This window comes from Xyrauchen texanus, chromosome 7 (genome assembly GCF_025860055.1).
Source record: "Xyrauchen texanus isolate HMW12.3.18 chromosome 7, RBS_HiC_50CHRs, whole genome shotgun sequence".
In the NCBI taxonomy this organism is placed as follows: Eukaryota; Metazoa; Chordata; class Actinopteri; order Cypriniformes; family Catostomidae; genus Xyrauchen; species Xyrauchen texanus.
In genome coordinates this window covers 23,306,157-23,333,644 of record NC_068282.1, presented here as the reverse complement: position 1 = coordinate 23,333,644, position 27,488 = coordinate 23,306,157, and the positions used below count along the sequence as shown (strand labels likewise).

The 27,488-nt window shown below is 37.8% G+C and overlaps 1 protein-coding gene across 1 annotated transcript in view; it reads right to left on the bottom strand.

Moving 5' to 3' along the window:
• Nucleotides 1–27,488, bottom strand: part of LOC127646710 (VWFA and cache domain-containing protein 1-like) — a 124,359-nt gene that overhangs the window by 56,515 nt on the left and 40,356 nt on the right. The window contains exons 2-3 of the mRNA XM_052130531.1: nt 22,723–22,785; nt 10,932–11,080 (exon numbers count right to left, since the gene is read on the bottom strand). Of these exons, the coding sequence (XP_051986491.1) occupies nt 10,932–11,080; nt 22,723–22,785 (212 nt within the window). The remainder of the gene's footprint in view (nt 1–10,931; nt 11,081–22,722; nt 22,786–27,488) is intronic.

Below are 27,488 nucleotides of genomic sequence, written 5' to 3'. Positions count from 1 at the left end.
GAGGTAACACCAATTCAGGTTACAAATCTCAGAGAGTCCAATTTCGGTTTTAATATTCAGATTTGGGTAAATTCAACAAAGACAGCCGTGGGAGTCAGACAAAGACATCCGGCGTACTCAGAGCCAATATCTAATCTAATGTGTTGACCAATCACAACGCAGAATGCACATTGCAAATTCAGCTTCTAGTGGAACACATATAATCCAATTATATTTATTTAAACAAAACAGTGAACAAACAAATTACAATAATAAAACAAGTGGTAGACCAATATGGGCTTGTAATTGGGTAAAGCTGATATAGATGGCCAAACACTTATTTAATAAAATATTTACGCAATTCACAAACAATTTTGAAAAAAGAAAGATGTATTAATTGACAGGGCTGTGGGTAGGTTTTTAAAATTGACACAAGGCAAAACAACCTCTTCTGTTAATCAGTCAAGTGAGCACTGTTACTGCCCCAAGCCAATAATATAAAAATGTCCATATATATCTATAACTTGTAAAAAAATAAATAAAAAAACATTGAGCCATAAACTCAATAAATAATAATGTTGACATCAATTAGATATGTGATTACTTAGCAATTTGAATAAAAAATCTGTTCCATTGACAATAAATTTACATAAATGCTTAATCTGTATCAGTACACACTACACACTATATCTCTTTATGAATACCGTCCATGACCACTTTTAGCCCCTTAATAACCAAACTAAGTTAAGAGCTGTCTTCAATGTGCTCAGATTATTTCCTAATTTAGTGGCCCTTCATGTCTGATGTGGCAAGAACAAGTCCATGTGATTCTACTCCATGGCTAATAGAGTGATGGCAGATATTTGACGTATCGCCGTGTGGCAGAGATAAGATGCGCGTACCCACTGCAGTATCAACCCTGTCAGACTCGCATTCACACTCTCTCCCTGTGTCTATCAGAGCAGGCGTTCATTAGCACAGTGGTCTCTGTGAGTTAAGAGGGTGGCTCAAGGGGGATTATTGGAAAGAGGTCTCCTTATTTCCCCCTTTATGGACTTAGGAAAGCATACAGTCCGGCAGAGCGGTTTTTAAGACCTCTTTATGGTGACCTAAGCCTCTCTCTCTCTCTCTTTCCTCTGCATGCTCTCTCTCACAGTAACGCCGTCTTTATTAGCTCAGGCTCAGAGCTTGTCCAAACGGTCTGGCTCCAAAAGGATTGGGAGATGAACAGAGCGGATTAACAGTGAAAAGGGAAAGAGAGAAGCAGAGAATGAGAGGAAAGGAGATCAAGTGAATGGAAGTTGCGGGAGTTTGTTTGTGGCGGAAGAATTCCTAACCAAAAGAAACACAAAGGAAAAATTCCCCCAAAAATGTATATTCTGCCATTATTTAGGCAACTCGCCAAAATCATACAGTTCCAAAACAGTTTCTTTCCATATAGAAGGTATGGAGATATCTTATTTATTAATACGTTCCTCAGACTGGTTTTGTGAGCCAGATCAACAGTTCGTTCACAAATAAGACTTGCTACTTTTCTCATGAACATGCCAAAAGCTAGGGAGACTGTCAAGGTTTTCAGTGAATAACAACAAAATAGCTGTTTCTCATCAGCTATCTTATTGCTTCAAAATACTTCATTCAAACTACTTTTATGGTGCTTTAGTGTCCTTTGTAAACATGAAAGCTCCAGTCCCCATTCACTGCATAGAAAATAATGACCAATAAGGGATGTGCAAGGGTGGTCTACTAATCAACAGACTAGTTGATAAGTGGGGTAGACCATTAACATTAATATTTTAGTGGTGGTGGTTTTAATGGGAGACCAAATTCTCAAATTCATTGAGACGCAACTTCTTGAGCTTTTTTGCGTGACTATAGCTTGCTGCACTTAACATTGAATAACAGTCAGCACAGTAAAACCCTCTGCAAGTCTATTTAATGCTTTTGGTTTAGTCTTTTTATGCACTGTTGTAACAGTTAAGAGCTGCATTAACAATACATTTAAAGATGATCACTGTTGGACATGAAATCCCCTGCTGTGAGTAATATTCCCGGATTTGTGAGGTGCTGGGAAGAGATTAAATTATTTCGCTGATTCTGACTGGCACGGAGTAAATAAAAAGTTGCAGTAAAAGAGGTTTAAACTGCTTGATGTCATGAACTAAATGTGCTCCCGCAATATTATCTTGCAGTTATGCACCTTTGAATGCGCAGCGAGGCTCGCCCTGAAGCACTCCGTTTACATTGAAGTGTGTCATTCTGTGTTCAGGATGCGCACAAGCGGTTTTGTGCTGTTCTGTATTGGAGCCTTTTATTTCTTACTTTGATAGTTTTGTGCAAGAAGTTATCGTTTTTAGCCTATTTAGTTGCTGAATATCTGTTAGTCACCATGTTAAAGTGCTGCACTTAGCACCCGTATATGCCTCTAAAAGGTTTCTGATCAGGGTCACGTATAGGGATGCCGCGATTATACGGTTTTAATATTAACCATGATTAAAACTGTCACGGCTCATTTAACCACACAAATTGTTAATCCACGGTTAAATAACGTGACATGCTTTAATTATACGTGGCAAAAATATTATTTAGAATGTATAAATATATAATACAAAGACAATTCGTAAGATATTTTAAGCCTAAATGTTAAAACTCTTGCGCCTCTGTGGGTACTGGAGCTGTTGCTATGGTTACGGACAGTGGCTTAAACACACAAATTCCAAACTAAAACAGAGGAATTTGATATAACAGACTCATATCCATAAAAAAGCAGCTTAAATTGGCTGTTTGGGAGCATTTAAATGACTGACTGAAGACATGGATGTGAAACAAGCAGACAGAAGTCATAGAAACATACAATACAAATTCTACAAATGGGATAGGATGCTCCACTAATCGTCCAACAACAAACTAGTAAGTTTAATATTTTTAGCTGTGGTGATTTAAAAATTATGAATTAAAAGATTCAACTTTTTGTAATGTTTAAACGTACTGACAACACATGGTGCATTGTGTGTAGTTATCAGTGAGTAAACTTGAAGTTGCATCATAAATCACCCTTATTATTTTAAGTATTGCTTGTATATATTCACTGTATTCAACAATAAATGTCCATTTTAGTCATGATCGGACTTTAAATCGCATGCTGTAAGCAATGCTATCGTTATTCTGCATAGTCTAAATGTTTTTGTGAGATGCTGTGGACTGTATTTTTATGGCGTCTGTAGCAGATTCTTTATCGTGTCTGACAGACAATGGATTGCTTATATAAACTGTTGAAGAATAAAAAAACTGTTTGATGCTGTGAACTACATGTTGTGCACTCACAATAATCTAACAGTAAAGCACATTTGAAGCACTCTTGTTACACTGAAGCACATGTATTGAAGCAGTATTGTGCCGCTAGATTACAGAGACTCTACTTCTAAACCTCCTATTTATTTTTTCTTATTGTATGGCTGCCCTTAGCGTCCACATTTCCCCCAGAAATATGTCCACTAAGACATTCAATTGTGATATGATATGCATTTTTTGCATCAGTGCTGAAGTATAGTACGTATTATCAACCGCAATTTTTCTCAGACAGTAATCCAATCATCAGAATCTCACACAGTGGCATCCCCCTAGTCATGTGAACGTAACAGAGCATAATTGTACATTTTTATCCTTAACACCGACATGTCATTTAAACAACTGACTGGTTACTCGATTAAGAAAATTGCTAGTTTTGCACATCCCAACAACCAATATGTCCTTTAAAAATGCATCTTGTGTTCCACAGAATAATGAAAGCTAAAATGGGTTAGGGACAAGATGAGGGTGAGCAAATGATGAAAGAATTTTCAGTTTTTTTGGTGTGCTTTTCTTTTAAGCATTGAAAATACAAAGATCCAAGTGATGCAATCTGTATATAAGTGGTATACAATGAGATGCAAAAGTGAATGAAATGAGATTGGATGACTCCAATCGACTGCAGAGGGTTAGAGCTATACTGACGCATTGCAAGGGTACAGATATAGTATAACGTTATTTAAGAGGAATTTTATTTATTTATTACTGTGGGGACAGCCGTGAAGGTCGAGAGAAACTGAATTTCAAAATCCTCTTGTTTTTCTGCTTAAGGGAAGAACACACCACAGGCACGAGAAAGACTATAAGCTTGCTCCCTACAGATGAAGTGGGGGGAAAATATGGCTTCATCTGTATTCTCCTTCACAAATACAGCTTTCACATCTATGAGGTTTGCACAATTTAACGTGGATGATTTACTGGTAATGACATGAAAAAATTAAACTGTCAAAGCAGCACTAAATAACGTTACACTGAAGTTGTTAACTCTACTAAAAAAAGTACCATAGCATACCATGGTAAAGTAATGCTATGAGGTTGTAAAATTATGTTTTTTGATACAGCGGCAAGAAAAAGTATGTGAACCCTTAGGAATTACCTGTATTGATGTCATAATATGTCTAAAAATCTGGTTTATTCTTCATCCAAATTACAATAATGAACAAACACAATCTGTTTTAAATAATAACAGACAAATTATTGTGACGTTCTTGTACATATTAAAATAAATATTTGAATATTCACAGTGTAGGTTGGAAAAAGTGTGTGAACCACTAGGCTAATAACGTCAACAGAAGCTCAGGTCAGGAATTGGCAAACCTGGCATCCAATTAATGAAATGAGATTGGAGGTGTGGGTTAGAGATCTTTTGACTTATAAAAAGCACTGAAACATTTTGAGTTTGCCATTCACAAGAAGCATCTGCTGATCTGGACCATGTCTTGCAAAAAAGAGATCTCGGAAGACCTACGATGAAGAATTGCTGAGCTGGAGAGGGTTAAAATGTTATCTCAAAAAGCTTAGATATTCATCTGTCCACACTGTGGACAGATGAATATCCATGGCAGGACACAACAAAGGAAGCTGCTGCTTTCCAACATAAAAACATTGCTGCACGCCTGAAGTTTGCCAAAGACCACCTTGACATTTCACAACGCTTCTGGGAAAATGTTTTGTGGACTAATGAAACTAAGGTTGAATTGTTTGGGAAGAAAATGCAGCACTTCAGATGGTGTAAAAAAGGGCACCACATACCAACAAGAAAGCATCATCCAAACGGTGAAGTACAGTGGAGGGAGCATCATGATTTGGGGCCGCTTTGCTGCTTCGGGGCCTGAATCACTTACCATCATTGAAGGAAAAATTTATTCCAAAATTTATCAAGTTATCCTACAGTATAACATAACTGGTGGCTGTGCACCAGTTGAAGATCTGTAGAAGTTTGGTGATGTAGCAGGTAAAAAGTAAATCCACTACAGAATGACTTAAAGGAATGTATTAAATAAAGACATGAAAGATGATAACTGTTTATAATTATAATTGTTAGCTTAAGCACATTGTGTTATACTTGTGACTTTGATGAAGATGAGATCACATTTTATGACCAATTAATAAAAAAAAAAATTCTTTCCACTGTATATCCAGTAAATGAAATACCTTTTACAATTATTGTGCAGCTTAATTAGTTCATATTAACTGAGAGACTATATTAAATATTTGTATCTTAAATATTCATATGTCACAAAGCAGGACCATTCAGAATATACTAGTCATGCAGGATATTAAAAAGGGTGAAATAGTTACAAGTTAGAGCAGCTAAAACATAAACTTTTCCTAATACATATCATTTTTAACCAAAAAAATTATTTGGACATTATGTTGACTACTCATATACTATGACACTCAATGATTACCATATTCATGTATCATAGTATTTACATGATATACCAAGTTACTTCAAAGAATACCATGGCAAGACCATGGTACATGTCTAATCAATTATGATAGGTCCTTTTTTGTTAATGACCCTATCCTTATCACAGAAGACTCAACACGCACACACATCAGCATTATAGATTCTGCAGACCATCCTTTGGGCAATGCATAAATGTAGTTTAACACTCCACCGACACCTAATACCACAAAGCAGAGAGGGGGATTCACGCGTCCAGCGTGAGGGGCTATTTCTAGACAGTTTCATCACTAGTGAAGTGTAGTAGGACACAGAGAGGGTGAGTGATGATTTAAGCATTCTGCCATGGCAGAGATCAGCACTCGTGGGACAACAGACACTGCCGGGATGTATGATGCGGATGTGACATCGATATGGTGTGAAACATTTGATCTTTCGGCTGAGCCAGCTGAACTGGGGTCTTATAGAGGACATAATGCCAGGGCCGATGTCATAAATAAATGTACCGTCTCTTTAAAAATTGTCTGAAAGTTTGATCTATTCTTAAATTTATGTACAATGTTATCAGTTACATTAATAAATAGCAATGTCATTAATTGGGGGATAGCTGGCAACCCTAATGCAGCATCAAGCAAAAGTTCTCAGTTACCTATGCCATTGCAAAAATAACCTTTTCGCATCAACTTGGCAGCCACCATGAAGGTAGACCCCGCTAATGTAGAATAAAAAAAAAGTTTTTCCGCAGTCAATGATTTGACTAGAGCTTTCATCTAGGCCTAATGTCAGTTTATGTGAATGGTAACTGTACCAATATTTGTTGAAAGTACTATTGATTTTTTTAGTGCGGCTTTAACAAACAGCTTTAAAAATATCCATTCCATTATTTAACATGCTGTCCACAAAACCCACAAACAGGATGTAACACGGTAATATCAAGATAGCATACAGTGAATTCCATTGTTGCCAAAAACCTGAAGAGGCAGTTTAGATAAAGATCAAAGGAGCAGATTGGGCAAGTGCATACTTGTGTTATCCCAATAATGTGCCATTCATAAAAAAAAACATTCAAGTGTTGTCTCACATAGTAAGGCAGTTCATTGTCAGTTCTTTTTTGCTTATAAATCAAGTCTCAAAGCTTTGACTTCCATACTGGACACTGGAAGACACTAATTCGTAGACACTAACTAGATAGTTCACCCAAAAATGAAAATTCTCTGATCATTTACTCACCCTCACCCCATCCCAAATGTGTATGACTTTCATTCTTCTGCAGAACAGATTTTAGATGAATATTTCAGCTCAGTAGGTCCATGCAATGCATGTGAATTGTGACCAGAAATTTGAAGGTCCAAAAATCACATAAAGGCTGCATAAAAGTAATCCATATAACTCCAGTGGTTAAATCCATGTCTTCAGAAGCAGTATGACAAGTGTGGGTGGGAAACAGATCAATATTTAAGTCCTTGTTCACTATAAATATCCACTTTCACATTCTTTCCACATTTTGAAAGTGAAAGTGGAGATTTATAGTAAAAATTGATTTAAATATTGATTGGTTTCTCACACATAATTATATCACTTCTGAAGACATTGATTTAATCACTGAAATCTTATGGATTACTTTTTTGTTGCCTTTATATCATTGTTGGAGCATCAAAGGTCTGGTTGCCATTAACTTGCATTGTAAGAACCAACAGAGCGAAAATATTCTTCTAAAAATCTTAGTTTTTGTTCTGCGGAATAAAGAAAGTTATACACATCTAAGATGGCATGAGGGTGAGTAAATGATCTTAGAATTTTCATTTCTGGGTGAGCAATCATTTTAAGCTTTTCTATAGTTTTGCAGGGATCAAACACTGTGTCTGTAAAAGGGCTATAATTATTTTCCCCATGACACATCATAAAATATGTTTGTGTTTCTCTGCTTTTGGGGACAGAAGACATTCTTCAAAACAGTCATGTAACAACTGCAGATTTTGGCAAAGCAAACTCAGATTCAGAAATTTCAAAACTCTTCGAGGTTAGAGTTGCTCAACATCTAAAATTGTATCAAACAGTGATAAGGTCTTCATTTTTTACTCATTCAGCTCTCTATCATCTAATACAATCAGTAGCTAAACATATGGAAACCTCTGACAGAGCTGAGGAATACTAAACAGATTCACAGAGTGCTAGAGAAAAGAAGAATCATAGTCTTTTTGAGGGCTTCTGGGGGATACACATATTTCATTTGTAATAACCACCAGAACTCTTAAAATGGCAGATGATAGTGTGGGGATGCAGACAAGAAAAAAATATGAAATGATAAAGAATGAAAGAAAAGTGCAGAGGAGGTCACTGAATGGTGGTGAATGTTCTGCAAATAGACAAAGGGTGGCAGAGAGGATAACATTCAGAAAATTAGAAAAACATTTGTGACTGTATGTGTGAGAGAGTCAGACAAAACTGGCAGAAAAAAGAGATTATGGTAAAAAGAGCAGTCTGACAGTTCAGCTGAACTTATCTCCATCTTCAGTGCTTTCACAGAGTTTTAAACACAATGCTTGTGGTATTAAAAAATAGATTCCTCATCCATACTGACATGTGCTTGGTCGCAGTCATTAATCATACCAACTGTACAACACACAGGTAATCCACAAGAAATCAAAACCCAAAACCGCAGGTAATTTACAACTGTGCTGAAGATTTTTCAAATTTTTTCTTGTGTATTCCACAGAAGAAAGAAATTTATACATATTTTGAGAGACATGAAGGTGAGTAAACAATAACAGAAATGCTATTTTTCAGTTAACTATTTCTTTAATAACAAATTCCTGCAAAGGATAAAACCTTTTCTAATAACAGTTATAAGGAGTTGTTAAAAGTGTATTCTGGTTTCAACACAAGTTAAGCTCAATTGACAGCATTGGTGGCATAATATTGATTACCACAATAATAATTTTTGACTCTTTGACTTTTTTTTTAACAGCACAAATCTGGGTTCCAGTGAGGTACTTATAATGGAAGAAAACAGGGGCCCATTTTTGAATGTTAAAATACACAGTGTTTCAAAGGTTTAGCCGCGAGACATAAACAGTAAAAATAAGCTTCACATCTCTGTATTTATAGCCTCAAAATATTGGCCACATTTACTTACATTGTAAGTGTCTCAACTTTTTCCTTTTTTATAGGAAAGGACCGACAAATCTAAATAATTTTTTTTGGTAATCAACATTATGCAAACCAATGCTGTCGATTGAGCTTAACTTCCATTGAACCCAGAATACTCCTTTAACCCTCTGGGGTCGACGGACGTGCCGGCGAGTCCTGCTGGATTTTCTCGTCATTACAGCAGAAACAACAAAAAATACTCCGTAATTTTGGGGCGTACAGATAAGTGTAAGACATCATTAGAGACTATAAAGGGTCTACTTATTTTTGTGTACACTCACAATAACAACAAAACCTTGTGTTTTGTAAAATAAAGAAAATAAAAAGGGTGAGCTGTAAGCAGTCTCTGTGTTCACGAGCACACTTCTGAAACACGTCACAAAAATTAAACTCTGCTAATACTTGTCACAGAAACATGAAACATGTGTATAAAGAAAGCTTAAAATGTCTACTTTTAAATAAAACAATTCAAATTTAAAACAAATTTTCTCCTGCAATGTAATCTGTATGAAACATACAGCGACATACAGTTTCTCCTGGCTCAGCTAATTATCCCTAATGTGATCACACCCACGGTCAGAGGACGCTATTCATACGTTAATGTGCTGAGACGATCAATGCAAATGGTGAACGCCCCCGACTGTGCCTTAAAAAGTATCTAGTTCATTCACTTTTCTGCGTGTTTGAAAGATCGCAAGATACAGAGGCGAGGAAACTCCTGGATAGTAACGAAGTGATCGCATTTTCCTCAGAAGAAGAGCGGGACTCCGATGAACGTTTGCATTTTGAAGAGTGACTTGATCCAGCCGAGGATACAATTTCGGACGAGTAAGTAATTTAGTTTTACTTACATTAGTTGACATGCTATTTTATATAAATATGTACATATTTCACTAGTGGGACTGTTTCCAGACTTGCCAGCCAGGATTCAGAGTATTGAAATTTGTAATAATATGCAGGTTTTAGTTACATTTAAATGCTGTTTTGGCTAAAGCAGGTATTTAAAATGTATGCTGTATGATATACAAATAATATGAATGTTTAGATTATATTTTATCTAGTGTTTATGCTGCCTCGTTATCATCAACAAAGCTTGTGCTTGCAAATATGTGTTCAGGTTAAATTAGTACAATGCACTTTAATATGCCCATATTAGAAAATCAGCACATTATAATGATTTCTCAAGGATCATGTGACACTGAATACTGCAGTAATGATGCTGAAAATTCAGCTTTGATCATAAATTGCATTTTGCAATATATTCATATAGAAAACTGTTCTTTTAAATTGTAAAAAGAGTTCACAATATCAATGTTTTTACTGTATTTTGGATCAAATAACTGCAGTCTTGGTGAGCAGAAGAGACTTATTTTAAATGGTAGTGTAGGTCTAACATTAAGTAAAGTCTTTACATAAAGAAAATGTATAGACATATTACTTCTTTTAACTTAAAACTTGATTTTGATCAAGTCTTTCTGTCACATTCCTCATTGATACGCCCAGGGGAGGGGTCTTTGTCTCCTCAGGTGTGAATCACATTCATATTCATGATAGTTCATGCCTCCTCGCATATGACCTTTCTAACACTAAAAGTGTCTCACAAAAGTTAAATGACTAAATTGTTTTGTATGAATGAGTGATCAGGATGGTTTTCAAACCACATAGCAAAAACTCTAGGCTACAATATCCAGTTCTCAAAAGTCTTGTGGACAAATGTTTAGTATGCGTTATATGTGTATATTTTTATAAATTTTAGACTTACAATTTTTGTTTTTTCAAAAAACATGCATAAACGTAAATTTTCTCAAATATACAAACATGTATACACATGTTGCTCACATATTATTTTAGCCCAGTTTGTGCTGAATATAGTGTTATCAGACTTTAGCCATTAATATGTTTTTAAGCAACTGAAAAAAGCACAAATGCCAAGGCATGTCAAAACTTCTCCAGGGCCCAAAACACCCTCAGACCCCAGAGGATCAAGGAGCTTGTAAAACAAGTGAAATTTGGGAAACAAGAGGAGTAAGTAATGAGTACTCACTCCATCATGGAAGGAGGGATAGTGCAGCAGTCCTGAATGGCTGTCAGAGGGGAGGTGAGGTGGGCAGTGTAAGAAGCTTCCACCACCTGCTTGTTCCTGTTAACCACATCCAGATACCGGTTAAACTTCTCCCGGATCTTTTTCGCCAGCTGCAAACAAAGACAGATATACTTAACAACAAATGTCAAATTTCTGATGTACTCTCTACATCAAAGAGAGCTTGAACTAACCTTGAAGACTAGAAATCGATCACCATTAGACATTGCATTGTCAGCTTCTGCCATGCCGCAGGCAAGGGGGAAATGGTTGAGTGCTATGGGGGACAATAGAGTTCCTAAACCAAAGAAGGTTACAAAGAACTGGGATGTTGTTTTAGCTTTTAGCAGTTTGTCATTAAATAATATCTCTTTAAATACCCAGAACAATTGTTATGCAAAATGACTTGAACCAGGAAAACCCAATCTTATACCATGGAATTCCCCAAAGCCATAAAACTAAGAGACTGCCAAAATGGCACCCAAAAGTCTGGCATGGCCCAGCTAATGAGATGAACCACATCTGGCCAATGAAGCAAACAAAGGAGACTTGTCCAAGATCACATTCCCCTCAGGGAGTCCCCTCTTGGTAGACTGAAGCTCCCTTTAGGTTGTTGATTTGAGAAAATTAACGACATCCAAATGGATGGTCAAGGAAACTAACCATTCTGCTAAAACAGCAAAACAGCATGATTTAAAACAAAAGGGACATTGGTCAGATAGGCCCCTCAACCCATGGGACACTGACATGGGGCAAACTCAGCATGACCTTCTGAACTTCCACACAGAGCTAAAGCAGTATTCCTTGTGAGACCTTCATGTTAGTACAATTCTAATATGAAATAATGGATCTTAATCCATTAACTTCTCACACAAAGTCACCGTACTTCAATGAATTAACACTCTAAAATGCATAGAATCTCCCTGTTTGGACCAAAAATGTACACAATACCTAGCCTTGCTAGATAACTCTGAAATGATGTGTTATGGCCTGTGATCACTTTAATAACTGACAAATGAATGATTATAGCCGGATGTCCATTTTAAAATATGTGTAGTGCTTTTCAAATCACTTATAACTGAAAAATCGATGATTTTAATCCCTAATATTCTATTATCCATGTTGTAAAACCATTGAATTAACCATTATGATTTGTAATCAGGTATTTTCACGGTTTGTTACTTACACGTCAGATATTCATGAAAGTATGTCATATTTAGTATGTATGTGCTTGCTTACATAGAGAATGTTGATGTGAACGAATGTCATATCTCTTGCACCATTTTCAAGATATAAAATGTAAGCTTAAAATATATACTTTGAGCGGAAATTTTTAAGAATCCTTTACACAAATGATTGTAAATCAACTTTGAAAAGGAAGGAGTTGACCATGTGACTCTGAAAAGCTGCCTTGGATTGGCTTAGCGCCTGTTTGGGGTGTGAACAAACCAAATGGGTAAAAAGACCAGCCTGGACAACCCCGTCGAGTTCTGTTCTTCTCTTAATCCACACTTCCTCTTCAGCTCTGCAACCTCTGGGGGTTGTGTGACGTTGACACAAGGTCAACGTATTAAGGGTGGGTTCTATTCTATTTTATTTGCAAAAGCAATGTTTGGAAATCTAAAACTTATATTTCTCATTGACACAATAAAGCAGAAGATATAAAATAACCATATTACGTTGTTTTTTTTTGTAAAACAACTAATGCGTTTAAGACTTTTGCACAGTACTGTCTTAAAATATGTCAATAAAATATTTTGTACGATGGGGCAGTGAAAATGTTGGCAGGGCAGGTTAAATATAAACTACTAGTCCAAGCGGGCCAGCAGAAAAATTAATTGCTGTTGAGCTCTGCTGGGTCCTGGAATAGAGTAATGTACCATGGCCATTCAAAGAGCTGCTTGGTACCTCCAGTACTGCTTAACTTGGATTGTAAACATGAAATAATAACATATGAGGGAAACACACTCACTCCAGATAGGTCAGTACAGAAAATAACACTATTATCCAGAACTGCAGTACATCTAATTTTGGAGAATCAAATCAACCTTCCAATTGTGGAAAGAGACGGAAGTAAATTTGTGGTTATTGCGCACACATTCCTGGCTGCTTTTAAAAATATTATTACTAAAAGAAAGAAGGCAGGCAGAGAATTTCTGAAACAGGATAAGCTATAAATAATTTATATTAAAAAAAATAACAAAATATATTACGGCACCACTTAAGCTGGAAACAAAAAAGGCTTTAAATGTTGTCATTTTAGTGTTGATTTTGTAACTACTGCAATTTTCTGTTTTCTCCAAGTCTCAACACAAAGTTGAGACAAACCCATCTGTCACAGGATAGATCATAGTCTAAGACCCAATTTCTTCCATATCTTAAATTTAACAAAATGTGCAGTTACTATATTTTGCCTTTGCACGACAGTACCATAAATATAAGACTTACATGCTACACAGAAATGATCTAATACATACATTTCTTTCATGACACGGTATGTAAAAATTAAGCTGGGATACTTTTACGAGGTCTGTGTCCTATCTCATTAAAACGGTGCCCATAACAGGACACATGCTTTGCTTTGTCTTTGTGCATCTCAAAGTCATGGAGATGATCCTAATTGGGGCAGTGTTTTCTACTGGGTGCCTTTCAACTAACATGAGCACCAGTGCCAGGCCTTCATTACCTTGTGGGCCACAAAGAGAGGGCACAAGACTGGCAGATGCTGCATTGCAAACCAAGCAGCTGATGAAAGTAAATGTTCTTCTTAAAACCCATTATAATGAGATTTGCAGACACAGATCTAAATGTGTTTTATAATGCTAAAGAAAAAAACAGAACTACACTTTCAACAAGAAACAATTAGAATGCAACATTGCACTAAACAAAGCAATTTGAAAGTAACATTAAAAAAACAGGTCTTGACACTATAGGGGTATTTATGGGTTTAATATTTTTTCACAAAACATTGCAGTCACCCGAAGTCCTGTTAAACAGAAAATGAAACTAGGTCAATTCAATGCAGCTTTAGGAGCCAGGAATAAAATGTATTTAGGCTGTATCACCATGGCACAATGTTACCAAAAACATAACACTAAAACATTTCGTTTCTTTAATTCTGTATATTCCCCAGGCCTTAAGATGATAATTTTGAGTCCAAAGTAGTTTTCTTAAAAGCAGAAATGACTAGATAAATTTGACCCAATGATAATATAATAATGACTCAATAATCTCCAATACTTTCAGGTCTCTATTGCCTCAGCAGGCAGAACGGTTTATCAACATCTAGCTCCCAAAACCCTGCTCTCCAATTAGCTGTCGATGTGTCACTAGAAAAACCTGCCAGAAATCGTCTATTTACCGGCTGCTGGTGAGATAGAGAGACTGCAAACAGGAATAATTCACACAAAAGCTTCTCTTGGCATGGAAACCCAAGTGAAGAGTAACAGCCTGTCCGTTCTTGCTACAGGCCTGTGTGTGTCGCTGAAAAACACACTCAAAGGATGCACATGCAGTTGCTGCCACTCACGGTGATTCGTTTTGAGGCTGGTCAGAACAGGGTGTATTAACATTGAAAGCTCTTTATGCCTTACAGCAAAAACAGAAGCAAGAAGTTGGCATGTGGGAGAAGCCTGTGGCAAGAATAAATTAGTCTAGCACATGACAGACGTATTGTCTCCTAACTGGCTGAGGAAAAATGCATTACCATAGCTTCAAACTGAATAGTACTGAAATTAAATTCCATTGTTAATGTTGCCTACTTTCATTTCATTCCTTCTTATGTTTTTAAACCAAGTGGTATTTATTGTAGGGATGGGCATTTTTAAAAATATTGCATTCGAATATTCGAGCTCACAGAAAACGAATATTCGAATATTCGTTTATTTAAATAAGTTTATTGAGAAAGACGTTACTTCAAACAAACGTTAGTTTTGTCACCTATGAACATCTCTGAACAAGCCTATATGACTATATTAACAAGCTTATACATTTCATCCTTTGTATAATTGTTGAAAACATTGTGTGCACAAAAAAGACACATAAGAATAAGAAATACATAAGATAAAAACCATTTAAGCACTAAACGCAGAGCGCACAAAAAAACGCCAATAAAGCAGGCTGCCCCAATTATTGTACAGAACGTTTAGCCTACACTCAAGTCTGGATGTTATTGCGTTGTTTTACATATTCTTGTTGAGAAAAACAAGCATATCAACATGCTCGGGTGAAAGTCGGCATCTTAGTCTGTTAACAATAAGGCCGGCTGCAGAGAAAACGCGCTCGCCGGAACAGACGTTGCAGGGACACATAAATAACGGTGTGCTAAGCGGCCAAGTTTCTTGAAGCGCTTTGTGTTGTCTCTCCACCAATTCATGGGATCTTCATCTGGTGGAATACACGGTTCCATCAAGAACTGTTCCCACTCGTCTCGGCTTGACTCTCTGTAATCTTCGCCGAAGAACAGGCTCAGCCTTCTCCGATGACTGGGCACTGGCTCATCCTCTCTATCATTGGCGGGCGGCGGCGCAGCAACGGCTGCACCCGCACCACTCACATCAAAAGAAATGCTCTGATATTGTTCAAAAGTTTTTCTCTTACGGCTTCTCTCATGTTTTCGTCGAGGAACCTGAGGTGTTTGTGCCGAGGATCTAGAGCGGACGCGAGAAGAGGCGTTTCCCTGCGTTCTGCAAGTTAGCGATGTTTATTCGTTGCTTGAGAGATGCTGCAACTGTGTTTTTGAACTCATTCACTTTCTGTGATTCTCCACCGCTCATCTGAAGGTGTCTGTAGATACAGATTAAATAACTGAATATGAAAACTGAATTGTAGTCTTATTCCGTATTGCCTATTTATATTTAATTTGTAAGTCATTTAAATAAATGATAAAACAGTTGACTGAATTTCTTAAATTAACATTTTATTCGTTTTTATAAATGCATATATTTAAATGGAAAGAACCCGATAGAATAATTAAAAATAGACCATAATCAAATTAACTAGAACTGAGTAATATGCTACATTTATTCGTTCATTTGAATTATAGACGAACCTGGATAGAAGGCTTTGCACAAGTGGATACACCATGGAGACAGACACGTAGTTTTCGCCACCCAGTGCTTCACTTGCTATTTTCAGGGACTGGAGAACAGGTAATATTTCCTCAATTGTCTGCCAATGATCATCGATTAATTCCAGAGTCTTGGCATCCGCCAGCTTGGTTGTGGTCCTGTCAGACAGGACAGCGGTGATCGCCCAGCGTTGTTCGTGCAAACGTGCAAGCATTTCAGCAGCCGAATTCCAGCGTATTTTGCAGTATTGCACGAGCTTGTGCGAAGGCAATTCCAGCTGTCTTTGTTTCTGTTTTAGTGCATTTGAGGCAATCGTGCTATGATGGAAATGTCCAACAAGTTTACTACATGCACCAATGAGTCTATTCATGCTTGCAGCTTTAAATCCATCATTAATGGCCAACTGAAGTGTGTGTGCGAAGCAAGGTAGAGATTCCCAGTCCACGTCTCTGTTTGCAGCTACTATATTGCTAGCATTGTCATGCACGCACGCGACCACTTTGCCGTCCAGGCCCCATTGTTCCACAGACGTTTTCAAATAATCCGCCAGGTTGGCAGCGGAGTGTCGCTCTTCCATTGCTCGGGTTTGCAGAACATAACTGTTCACCTTACTATCAGCAATAAAATGACACGTTATAGTGACATATGACTCTGTAGTTAATGCTGTCCAACTGTCAGTTGTAATGGCCACAAACTCTACTGTCCCTAAAGTAGATTTGAGTTCGGAAACCATGCATTCATATTGAAGCTCGATTCTCGCTGTTATGGTTTTCCGTGAGGGAGTGTTGTAATCTGGTTCAAGAAACTGTAAGACTTCCTTAAATCCGTCTCCTTCAACGAAACTTAATGGAAGCATATCTCTTGCGATCATTTTTGCTATTAGATGAGTGGTCTTCTCGGCTCGCTCGGGGGTACATCTGGGCCTAACGTTACCTGCAGTCGTGAAAGCAGTGATGGGTAGCTGTCTTTCTTCGCTTGGCTGGTCAATAATAACGTTTCGGTGTTTGGATTTCATATGACTCCTCATTGTGCTGGTACTGTTATGATAACTCAATTTCATTTGACAAATTTTGAACACGACATGTTGGTCATTTTGATCAAATTAATTCCAGACTCCACTGCGTCTAGATTTAGACGACGCCATTCTTCAAACACCAGTCATCAAATGCACATCATCAAATGCACAGGTGCCACAGCGCCACCCAATGCATTTAGTTATAACTGTGAGATTTAGTTTGTGTGACCATGATTTATGAGGGAATTTTTTTACAGCCATCAAAGCAACCTTTTGCGAAATTCGAATAGTGTTTTTATTTTTCGAATAATTATTGCAGATCGAATTTTCGAATATTCGAATATTCGTGCACATCTCTAATTTATTGTAATGAAAGATTTTGTGCAGAACTACTAAATCTGTATCCAACCACGTAATGGGACACTTATTTGTGATATTTAAGATTGTAATTGTAACTTGTGATCTTTATCAAACAGGAAGCATTGACACAATCTCTGGTCATCAAAATATAATTTTACAAAAATATTAAAATATAAATAAATATCTTCAAATTAACCACATTTTTGTAAAGCATTTCCCCTTATACATTTCCCTGAACAAAAATCTTACATTGTAAATGTTTTATCTTTTTATATGAAAAAATATGGTGGCCTTATAAAGGTTTTTAGGTAACATTTTAATAATAACCAAACTAATATTGTACATTATTATTCTGTAGTATGATGCACAATATGTAGCATATGCATGTATGTATGTCTGTCCATACGTACAGTTGAAGTCAGAAGTTTACATACACTCAGGCTGAAGTCATTAAACGTCATTCTTTTACTCCTTTACTTCTTTTTGCAAGTTGTTTAGGACATCTACTTTGTGAATGACATCAGTAATTTTTCCAACAATTGTTTACAGACAGATTGTTTCACTTTTAATTGACTATATCACAATTCCAATGGGTCAGAAGTTTACATACACCAAGTTAACTGTTCATTTAAGCAGCTTGGACAATTCCAGAAAATTATGTCAAGCCTTTAGGCAATTAGCTTCTGACAGGCTAATTGGAGTCAATTGGATGTGTACCTGTAGATGTATTTTAAGGCCTACTTTCAAAGTCAGTGCCTCTTTACTTGACATCATGGGAAAATAAAAATAAATCATCCAAGAACTCAGAAAAAATGTGTGGACCTCCACAAGTCTGGTTCATCCTTGGGAGCAATTATCAAATGCCTGAGGGTACCACGTTCATCTATACAAACAATTGTATGCAAGTATCAGGAAGGAGACACATTCTATCTCCTAGAGATGAACGTAGTTTGGTACAAAAAGTGCAAATCAATCCCAGAACACTAAAGGACCTTGTGAAGATGCTGGAGGAAACAAGCAGGCAAGTATCTATATGCACAGTAAAACAAGTCCTATATTGACATAACCTTAAAGTCAGCTCAGCAAGGAAGAAGCCACTGCTCCAAAAACCACCATAAAAAAGCCAGACTACAGAAGGAAAATCATGTGGATTTAAGCAACATCTCAAGATATCAGCCAGGAAGTTAAAGCTTGGTTGAAAATAGGTCTTCCAAATGGACAATGACCCCAAGCACACCTACAAAGTTGTGGCAAAATGGCTTAAGGACAACAAAGTCAAGGTTTTGAAGTACCCAACACAAAGCCCTGACCTCAATCCGATATGTAATTTGTGGGCAGAACTGAAAAAATATGTGCGAGCAAGGAGGCTTACAAACCTGACTCAGTTAATCCAGTTCTGTCTGGAGGAAAGGACCAAAATTCCAGCGACTTATTGTGAAAGTTTGTGGAAGGCTACCTAAGACTTTTGACCCAAGTTAAACAATTTAAAGGCAATGCTAACAAATACTGACATAGTGTATGTAAAATGATCAACTGGGAATGTGATGAAAGAAATAAAAGCTGAAATAAATCTACTATTATTCTGACATTTCACATTCTTAAAATAATGATCCTAACTGACCTAAGACAGGGAATGTTTTCTACGATTAAATGTCAGGAATTGTGAAAAACTGAGTTTAAATGTATTTGCCTAAGGTGTATATAAACTTCTGACTTCAAATGTATATACAGTATCTCACAAAAGTGAGTACACCCCTCACATTTTTGTAAATATTTGATTATATCTTTTCATGTGACAACACTGAAGAAATGCCACTTTGCTGCAATGTAAAGTAGTGAGTGTACAGCTTGTATAACAGTGTAAATTTGCTGTCCCCTCAAAATATCTCAACATACAGCCATTAATGTCTAAACCGCTGGCAACAAAAGTGAGTACACTCCTAAGTGAAAATGTCCAAATTCAGCCCAAAATGTCAATATTTTGTGTGGCCACCATTATTTTCCAGCACTTCTTTAAACCTCTTGGTCATGGAGTTCACCAGAGCTTCACAGGTTGCCACTGGAGTCCTCTTCCACTCCTCCATGACAACATCACGGAGCTGGTGGATTTTAGAGACCTCGTGCTCCTCCACTTGAGGATGCCCCACAGATGCTCAATAGGGTTTAGGTCTGGAGACATGCTTGGCCAGTCCATCACCTTCAGCCTCAGCGTCTTTAGCAAGGCAGTGGTCCTCTTGGAGGTGTGTTTGTGGTCGTTATCATGCTGGAATACTGCCCTGCGGTCCAGTCTCCGAAGGGAGGGGATCATGTTCTGCTTCAGTATGTCACAGAACATGTTGGCATTCATGGTTCCCTCAATGAACTGTAGCTCCCCAGTGCCGGCAGCACTCATGCAGCCCCAGACCATGACACTCCCACCACCATGCATGACTGTAGGCAAGACACACTTGTCTTTGTACTTCTCACCTGGTTGCCGCCACACACGCTTGACACCATCTGAACCAAATAAGTTTATCTTGGTCCCACAGGACATGGTTCCAGTAATCATGTACTTAGTCTGCTTGTTTGTGGGCTTTCTTGTGCACAATCTTTAGAAGAGGCTTCCTTCTGGGACGACAGCCATGCAGACCAATTTGATGCAGTGTGCGGCGTATGGTCTGAGCACTGACAGGCTGACCCCCCACCCCTTCAAGCTCTGCAGCAATGCAGGCAGCACTCATACGTCTATTTCCCAAAGACAACTTCTGGATATGACGCTGAGCACGTGCACTCAACTTCTTTGGTCGACCATAGCGAGGCCTGTTCTGAGTGGAACCTGTCCTGTTAAACCGCTGTATAGTCTTGGCCACCGTGCTGCAGCTCAGTGTCGGGGTCTTGGCGATCTTCTTATAGCCTAGGTCATCTTTTTTCAGATCTTCAGGGAGTTGCTATGCCATGAGGTGCCATGTTGAACTTCCAGTGACCAGAATGAGGGAGTGTGAGAGTGATGACACCAAATTTAACACACCTGCTCCCCATTCACACCTGAGACCTTTTAACACTAACGAGTCACATGACACCGGGGACGGAAAATGGCTAATTGGGCCCAATCTGTACATTTTCACTTGGGGGGTGTACTCACTTTTGTTGCCAGCGGTTTAGACATTAATGGTTGTGTGTTGAGTTATTTTGAGGTGCAGCAAATTTGCACTGTTATACAAGCTGTACACTCACTACTTTACATAGCAGCAAAGTGTAATTTCTTCAGTGTTGTCACATGAAAAGATATAATGAAATATTTACAAAAATGTGAGGAGTGTACTCAATTTTGTGAGATACTGTATATACATATATACATATATATACACATACACTCACTGAGCACATTATCAGGAACACTATGGTCCTAATAAAGTGCCCTACGTAGTATTCTGCTGTTGTAGCCCATCTGTCTCAAGGTTCGTAATTTTGTGCAGTCTGAAATACTATCTATCTGAGTTACTGTAGCCTTTCCATCAGCTGACTGTTTTCCGTTGACTTCTCGCATCAACAAGGCATTTCCATCCACAGACCAGCTGCTCACTTGATGTTTTTTTATTTTGGCCACAATTCTGAGACTGTGCATGAAAATCCCAGGAGATCAGCAGTCACAGAAATACTCAAACCAGCCCATCTGGCACCAACCATCATGCCACGGTCGAAATCAAGATCATCACATTTTTCCCCATTCTGATGATTTGATTTAACCTACTGGTCAAAAGTTTCATTCTTTATTTTATATATATATATATATATATATATATATATATATATATATATATATATATATATATATATATATATATATATATATATATAGCTGACCGTAGCTGACTCAGGAGGAGACGGTCATGGCACTTGCTGGACTTTCTGGGATGTCCTGAAGCCTTCTTCACTGCAGTTGAACCTCTCTCCTTGAAATTATTCATTATCCGGTAAATGGTTCTTTCAGGTGCAATATTCTTTGCAGCAATTTCCTTGCATGTGAGGCCATTTTGATGCAAAGCGATGATGGCTGCATGTCTTTCTTTAGAGGTAACCATTGCGAAGAAGAACACAATGATTGGAAGCACTTCTTCCCTGCTTTTATAGCAATCAGTCTGCTTTTATAATCCAATCAGAATGAGAGTGATTTCACCTGACTAGTACTCGTCACACTTTCCCAGGTGTTGCTGGTATGATTAGTGAAATTATGTTAGCTGGTCATTTTGTGCCAGGGCCAAAAAAAACAGTGAAATTTTGATTTTTGTGATAAAGTAAAAAATTTTGGCCCATGAAGCTTTTTGCAATTATTTGAAATGCATCTGATCACTCTGCACAATAATCTAGAAACAATGTGAATCAACACCACAACAACTGAAGCAGAAAACTTTGCAAAACACATGTATGTCTCTGCCAATACTTTTGGCCACGGCTGTACTCTTGACGTTTTCTCAACCAACTTCTTAAGGTATCACCCTGGGATGCTTTTTAAACAGTATTGAAGGAGTTCCCAACTATGTTGGACACTTATTGGCTGCTTTCTTTATTATTTGGTCCAAGTCATTAATTTCAAAAACGTTGAATACGGGTCCTGACCAGTATCTACCTGATTTAATGCATTGCTGCCACACGATTGGCTGATTAGATAATTGCATGAACAGAAGATAGATAGATAGACAGATAGACAGATAGACAGATAGATAGATAGATAGATAGATAGATAGATAGATAATGTGAGATAGACAGACAGACAACAGTGTGAAAGACAGACAGATAGACATATAGGTAGATAGATTGGGGATTACGCTTGAAAACCACAATGTGTATATATATATATATATATATATATATATATATATATATATATATATATATATATATATATATATACACAGTATATGAAATATATACAGTATTTTTCGGTGTTGTGTTATTTGTCAACTATCCATATTGACGGCCAGACAGACATGTTTTTAATTATAAACTCTGTTACAAATGGCTCATTAAAAAGAGTTTTAAAATCGCTTATAATCTGGTGTGTTGATCATCGGCCAAATCTATTGAGGTTAAGAAGGAAATAAATGGTGAGCAACCATCTCATTTCTCCAGTTATTGTTAGGGAAGGATGCAGTGCAGTCAATACAGGCTGGAATTAGTGTTTCAGCAGGAGAGAGCTCAAAGAGAGCTTCAAAGCCAACCAGACAGTGACTGTAGAATTTTAATGGGTGTCCTTTGCTCCCCCAGACCACACACACACACACACACACACACACAGAGAATTAAGTCACATAAGGGATGAAGTGTTTCTCACCTGCTGTACCTCCGTTTCACCATTTGAAGTCTTCTCTGTGTACACAAAGGAATTGAAGATTCTCTGTGTGGGAAAGAGGAGAGAACAGTTGATAAAAATTATAAATAAAAGTAAGGTTCTGCTGAATTGGAATGAAACACATGGGAGAAAATTACAATGACAGGTAGAATGTCTGACAGAATTTATTTGTATGCAACTGTAATTTTTCTTTTTGTTAAATACACTTCATCATTCATCCAAGTAACTTCATATTTTGGCAAACAGTAAAGCCTCTGTTAAATATCTCAAGAGAACATTAAAGCCTAAAATAACCTGGATCAGGGATATGCAATACTACATACTTTCAAAATCGACTATGTGGTGGGTTGTTTGAACAACTAATCGACTAGTTGGTGTAAAGTAGTTGCGATTTCTCAGGCCCGCAAATCCTTCTCTGCTGGAGTAACATGCCTAATAAATATTTTTTCATCCTTTCATTCTCAATGACCTTTTTTGCCTATGTATTTTCAATTGATTTCCACTCCTAATTAATCTACAAATGAATAGCAAAAACAAAAAGTTTATCCAATCAGAATTTATTCTTCGATGCTTACAAGTTTATTTGATCTTGCTGATGAGTCGGCTATAAACACTGCTGTTATTGCCATTGAGAAAAAGATCCTTATGGATTTAAAAACATGAGATGTTCTGCATGATGCAATTGATTAATTAAACAGGAAAGGAGGACTGATTTTCACTTCAAGTAAATTGGTAAGTGCTTTTTGCATTGTTATAGCACCATCAGGAGTTTTCGAAGTGTAAATTAGGCTGCTTGAGCACTCAGTGTCAGATCAAGTTTTGAACAGTAACCGTGTACCCTGATGAAACAAAATGTATTGCAAATATTTACAAATATTGTGTCATTCCTTTGGTGGTAAAATATCAAGTGATCTGTATTTCACAAGTCGTAGAGGAAGTTTGCAGGATTCAACATTTTCTGGTGGACAACAGTTTTAAAAAATTACAGCTAGTACCTTTTACCTAATCATATAGCTAGTTGTACCACATGTTTCACCAACATGACACTGATCATGGAAAAAACATTAGATAAACATCTGGAGCCAACAATTACAGCATTACATGGTGTACAAAAAAGCTCAGCAAACATTAGCAGATGTTGTTATAAGCTTGCAGATTTTTGACTAAATGAGCCATGGAAGATTATACGCTTTCTTTTTCACACCTTACCATTGTACACCAAAAATGGCCAACGAGCCAAACATTTCCTCGCAATGAGTGCGTTTATCATATCGCTGTGGAATGTGTCATAACAATGTGAATGAATTCCAAACCACATCTACACTCATGTACAGACTTCATAGGAGCCATCAGAAGGACTGATGATCTTCAGCTCTTTAGAGGAGATGAACCTCTTTCAGTCACTGTGTAATATTTCTTTTGGGGTAGACTGAGGCCATGGTAGTCACCCACATTAACGATGATGAAACAGGCACATGTCCGCATTTACCGAAGGCCTGGACTGTCATCACGAGCACATGTTTATAAAAAGTAAGACAAACTGTGGGTGATGTATGGATGAGCCCCACCTTTGTGAATAAAGCTGTAGACACAGAAGCTGTGGAAAACTAAATGAAAGAAACTTGTCATTTCAGAGACCTCTTGTAAAATAAACATCGGCACAAGCACAAATAGCACACAAGGTACCAGTGCAGGTCTTTTCCCAGTGTGGTGGGTTTGTTTTTCGAACTGCTCTGATGGCTTTCACAGCTTTGCCCAGGCAGAAGAGGAATTTCGCAGCTTGTAACTTAAGAGCCCATTCCAGAAATGTGAAACTTTTAAGAGGAAGGTCTTTGTGGTAAGAAATACGGATGTGCAGAACTTGACTAGTCAGTAGGTTGCCCAAACGATTAGTTATATAGGTCACAGCTCCGGTGAGTTTGCCGGTTTATTCTGATATTTTGTTTTTCTCTCTCCCTCATGAGACATGAGCAGGTGGGGCCGGAACACATGATCAGTGTTTCCTTGGGAAAATGTATCGCCGATCATGCCACTGATTATTGTCTAGCTACACATGTTCCACTCTGATTGCACTCCCTACTTAATCCTTGTGTTCCCTCACTAACTTTGCTAGAATATTGTTTGTGCTGTCAAGTGGCTAACCTTGCTCTCTTTATCTAGTTGGTGCAGTCTTGTGTGTCTGTTAGTTGACTGTCTCTGCCTGTGTGTCAGGAAGTGAGGTTGTCTTCCAGTTTGCTGTTTGCCTGTCCTTTCCGGCAGCAAATCGACAGTGCAGGATTCCTCGTCTCTGCCCATGTGTCGGGAATATGACTGCCCTCCTTCGTCCAGGCTTTTTTTTCTCCACCACACCACGCTTCTACAGAGACTTCCTGCGGATCTGCTCCTTCCACAGCGCATACACCTGTCTACGAACACACTCCTCCTTTGCCCACTGCATGGCCACTATGTGCACACAGATTCGTTCTTCACCTCCTGTTACTGCAGCCACTACTGGGATTCTAATACTTCGCCAGCACAGTTTATGTTGACAATTTTTGTTAATAAATCCTTTGAACTGTTCTTCTGCTATTGGGTCTCTGTCTAACTCTCACTCTGACAATATAGTACATGTATAATTTGGCGCAAATGCATTTATTAGGTTCTATTCACACAGAGTTCCGTTCTACAGTTTACTCAGAATAGTACCAAAAACAAAAAACATCCAACATTAGTTGATGGAAATGTCTTGTTGATGAGAGAGGTCAACAGAGAATGGCCAAAGTGGTTTGAGCTGACAGAAAGACTTGCAGTCTCAGCTTTTTGTTCTTGGGTGACATAAGTGGAACCCCAACATGTTCTTCAGCTTTTGTAGCCCATCAGCCTCAAGATTCAACGGGTTTTGCATTCTGAAATACTATTCTGCTCACTACTTGTTGTTATCTGAGTTACCGTAGCCTTTCTGTCAGCTCAACAACAAGGTGTTTCTATCTGCAGAACTGCAGCTCACTGAATGTTTTTTCTGAGTATACACTAGAGACTGTTGTGCATGAAAATCCCAGGGTTACAGAAATCAGAAATCAGTACAGATACAGGGTATCAGAAGTTACAGAAATACTCAAACCAGCCTGTCTGGCACCACAAATTATGCTGTAGTCAAAGTCACTGTGATCAAATTTTTTCCCAATTCTGATCCCGGTCCTGACCCATATCTGCGTGATTTTATGCATTGCACTGCTGCCACATGATTGGCTGATTAGATAATTGCATAAAATGTAGGTGGGCAGGTGTACCTAATAAATTGGTCAGTGAGTGTACATAAGAAAATCTAGATAAACTATTCAACCTCACTAATCGACAATTCGACTAGCTGACCATCGTGACCCATCCCTAGTAAAAGAAACCGATACAATCGGAAAAAAAACAACAGTATATGTTTTTCCAACAACAGTCTAGAAACTATCCATGCCAGCAACAATAATCAGTAATTGAACTTAACAAATCAACAGACCCTCACTAACAGGACTCTTCAAGCCCTCTCCCAGTTTTGACTATCCACCATCTAATCCTCCCAGAGAAGTTGACATTAAAATGAATGACAAGCTATAGGATTGTAAGAAATAACATACCGGCATTAAACAGAGAGGACAAAGAGGCCTATGTGCAGCTGCTTTGCTCAGAATTTGGTGTCCAGGGTGATTATTAATCTTGTCAACCCCAGGGTTAATCTTGACTGCAGTTGAATAGATGTCTGGAATGAGTGAACCTCATGCTGTCTCTGATCCAGGCTTGTCAAAGCTCTGGCACTCCCTATAGCAGAGGCACGGCGAAGGAGATTGACTAAAACTAAGCTCACCACAGAGTGGTTTATTATATCAAGATTGCCATCTCCCTCATCTCTAAAAGCCGCCACTTAAGAATTATTGAACTTATCCAAATATTGCAAAACTCATAAGTCACATCCATATTTCAATACACAAACAACATAAGAGCTCTATCATTCTTTGCATACTTTATAATAGTTGTGCGAAGCTGATGGGCACAGGTCAGTTTATCAGATTTTAAATGGACACTGTCTTCTGTAAAGTTTCCAGCCATCGGCAGTAGAAACAGCTGACGCAAGGTGGGGCAGAATAACATTGGAGCATTTCCATTAAAATGGTGCGATGAGGGGCATAAACCTATTACCAATTCAGTCATCTTCAAAGGCCAGAGCCCATCCAGATAATCCTCATTAATTTTGAATTGTATGTGGGAGTGAAAGGGTGTGTTCACACAACGCAATGAGCAGAAAAGGTGCCCTAATCCTCTCTTTAGGCCTACAAGGTATAAATCACTGGACTGGCCCACCCATAACCACTTCCGTGACTGCAGTAAAGGTTTAGGTTAAAGAATGGCTTAGTGTTTTTTCATTCTATTTATATAGCATTTGAAATTGCATACTATTCATCAAGGATATTATGAGGTAATGTTAGTGATGAAATTATATTTCTTTCATTATCACAATTAAGACTAGGGCTGCATGATTTGGACAAGAATTGTTATTACGATTGTTCTGGAAAATAAATATTGAGAAAAAAATATTTATTATAAACAAATAACTAGGAAGTGATTTCTTTTGACTAAAATTTGGTAATATTTTGCCCATGTTCTCAGACTAAGGCCACTCTTTGAGGGTTCATACTTGAGTCTCCTTAAAAAAAACTTCTCACTACAGCCACAAACAAACTAATAATAAATCTGTCTTCTTCATATTCACATTGTACCAGTCC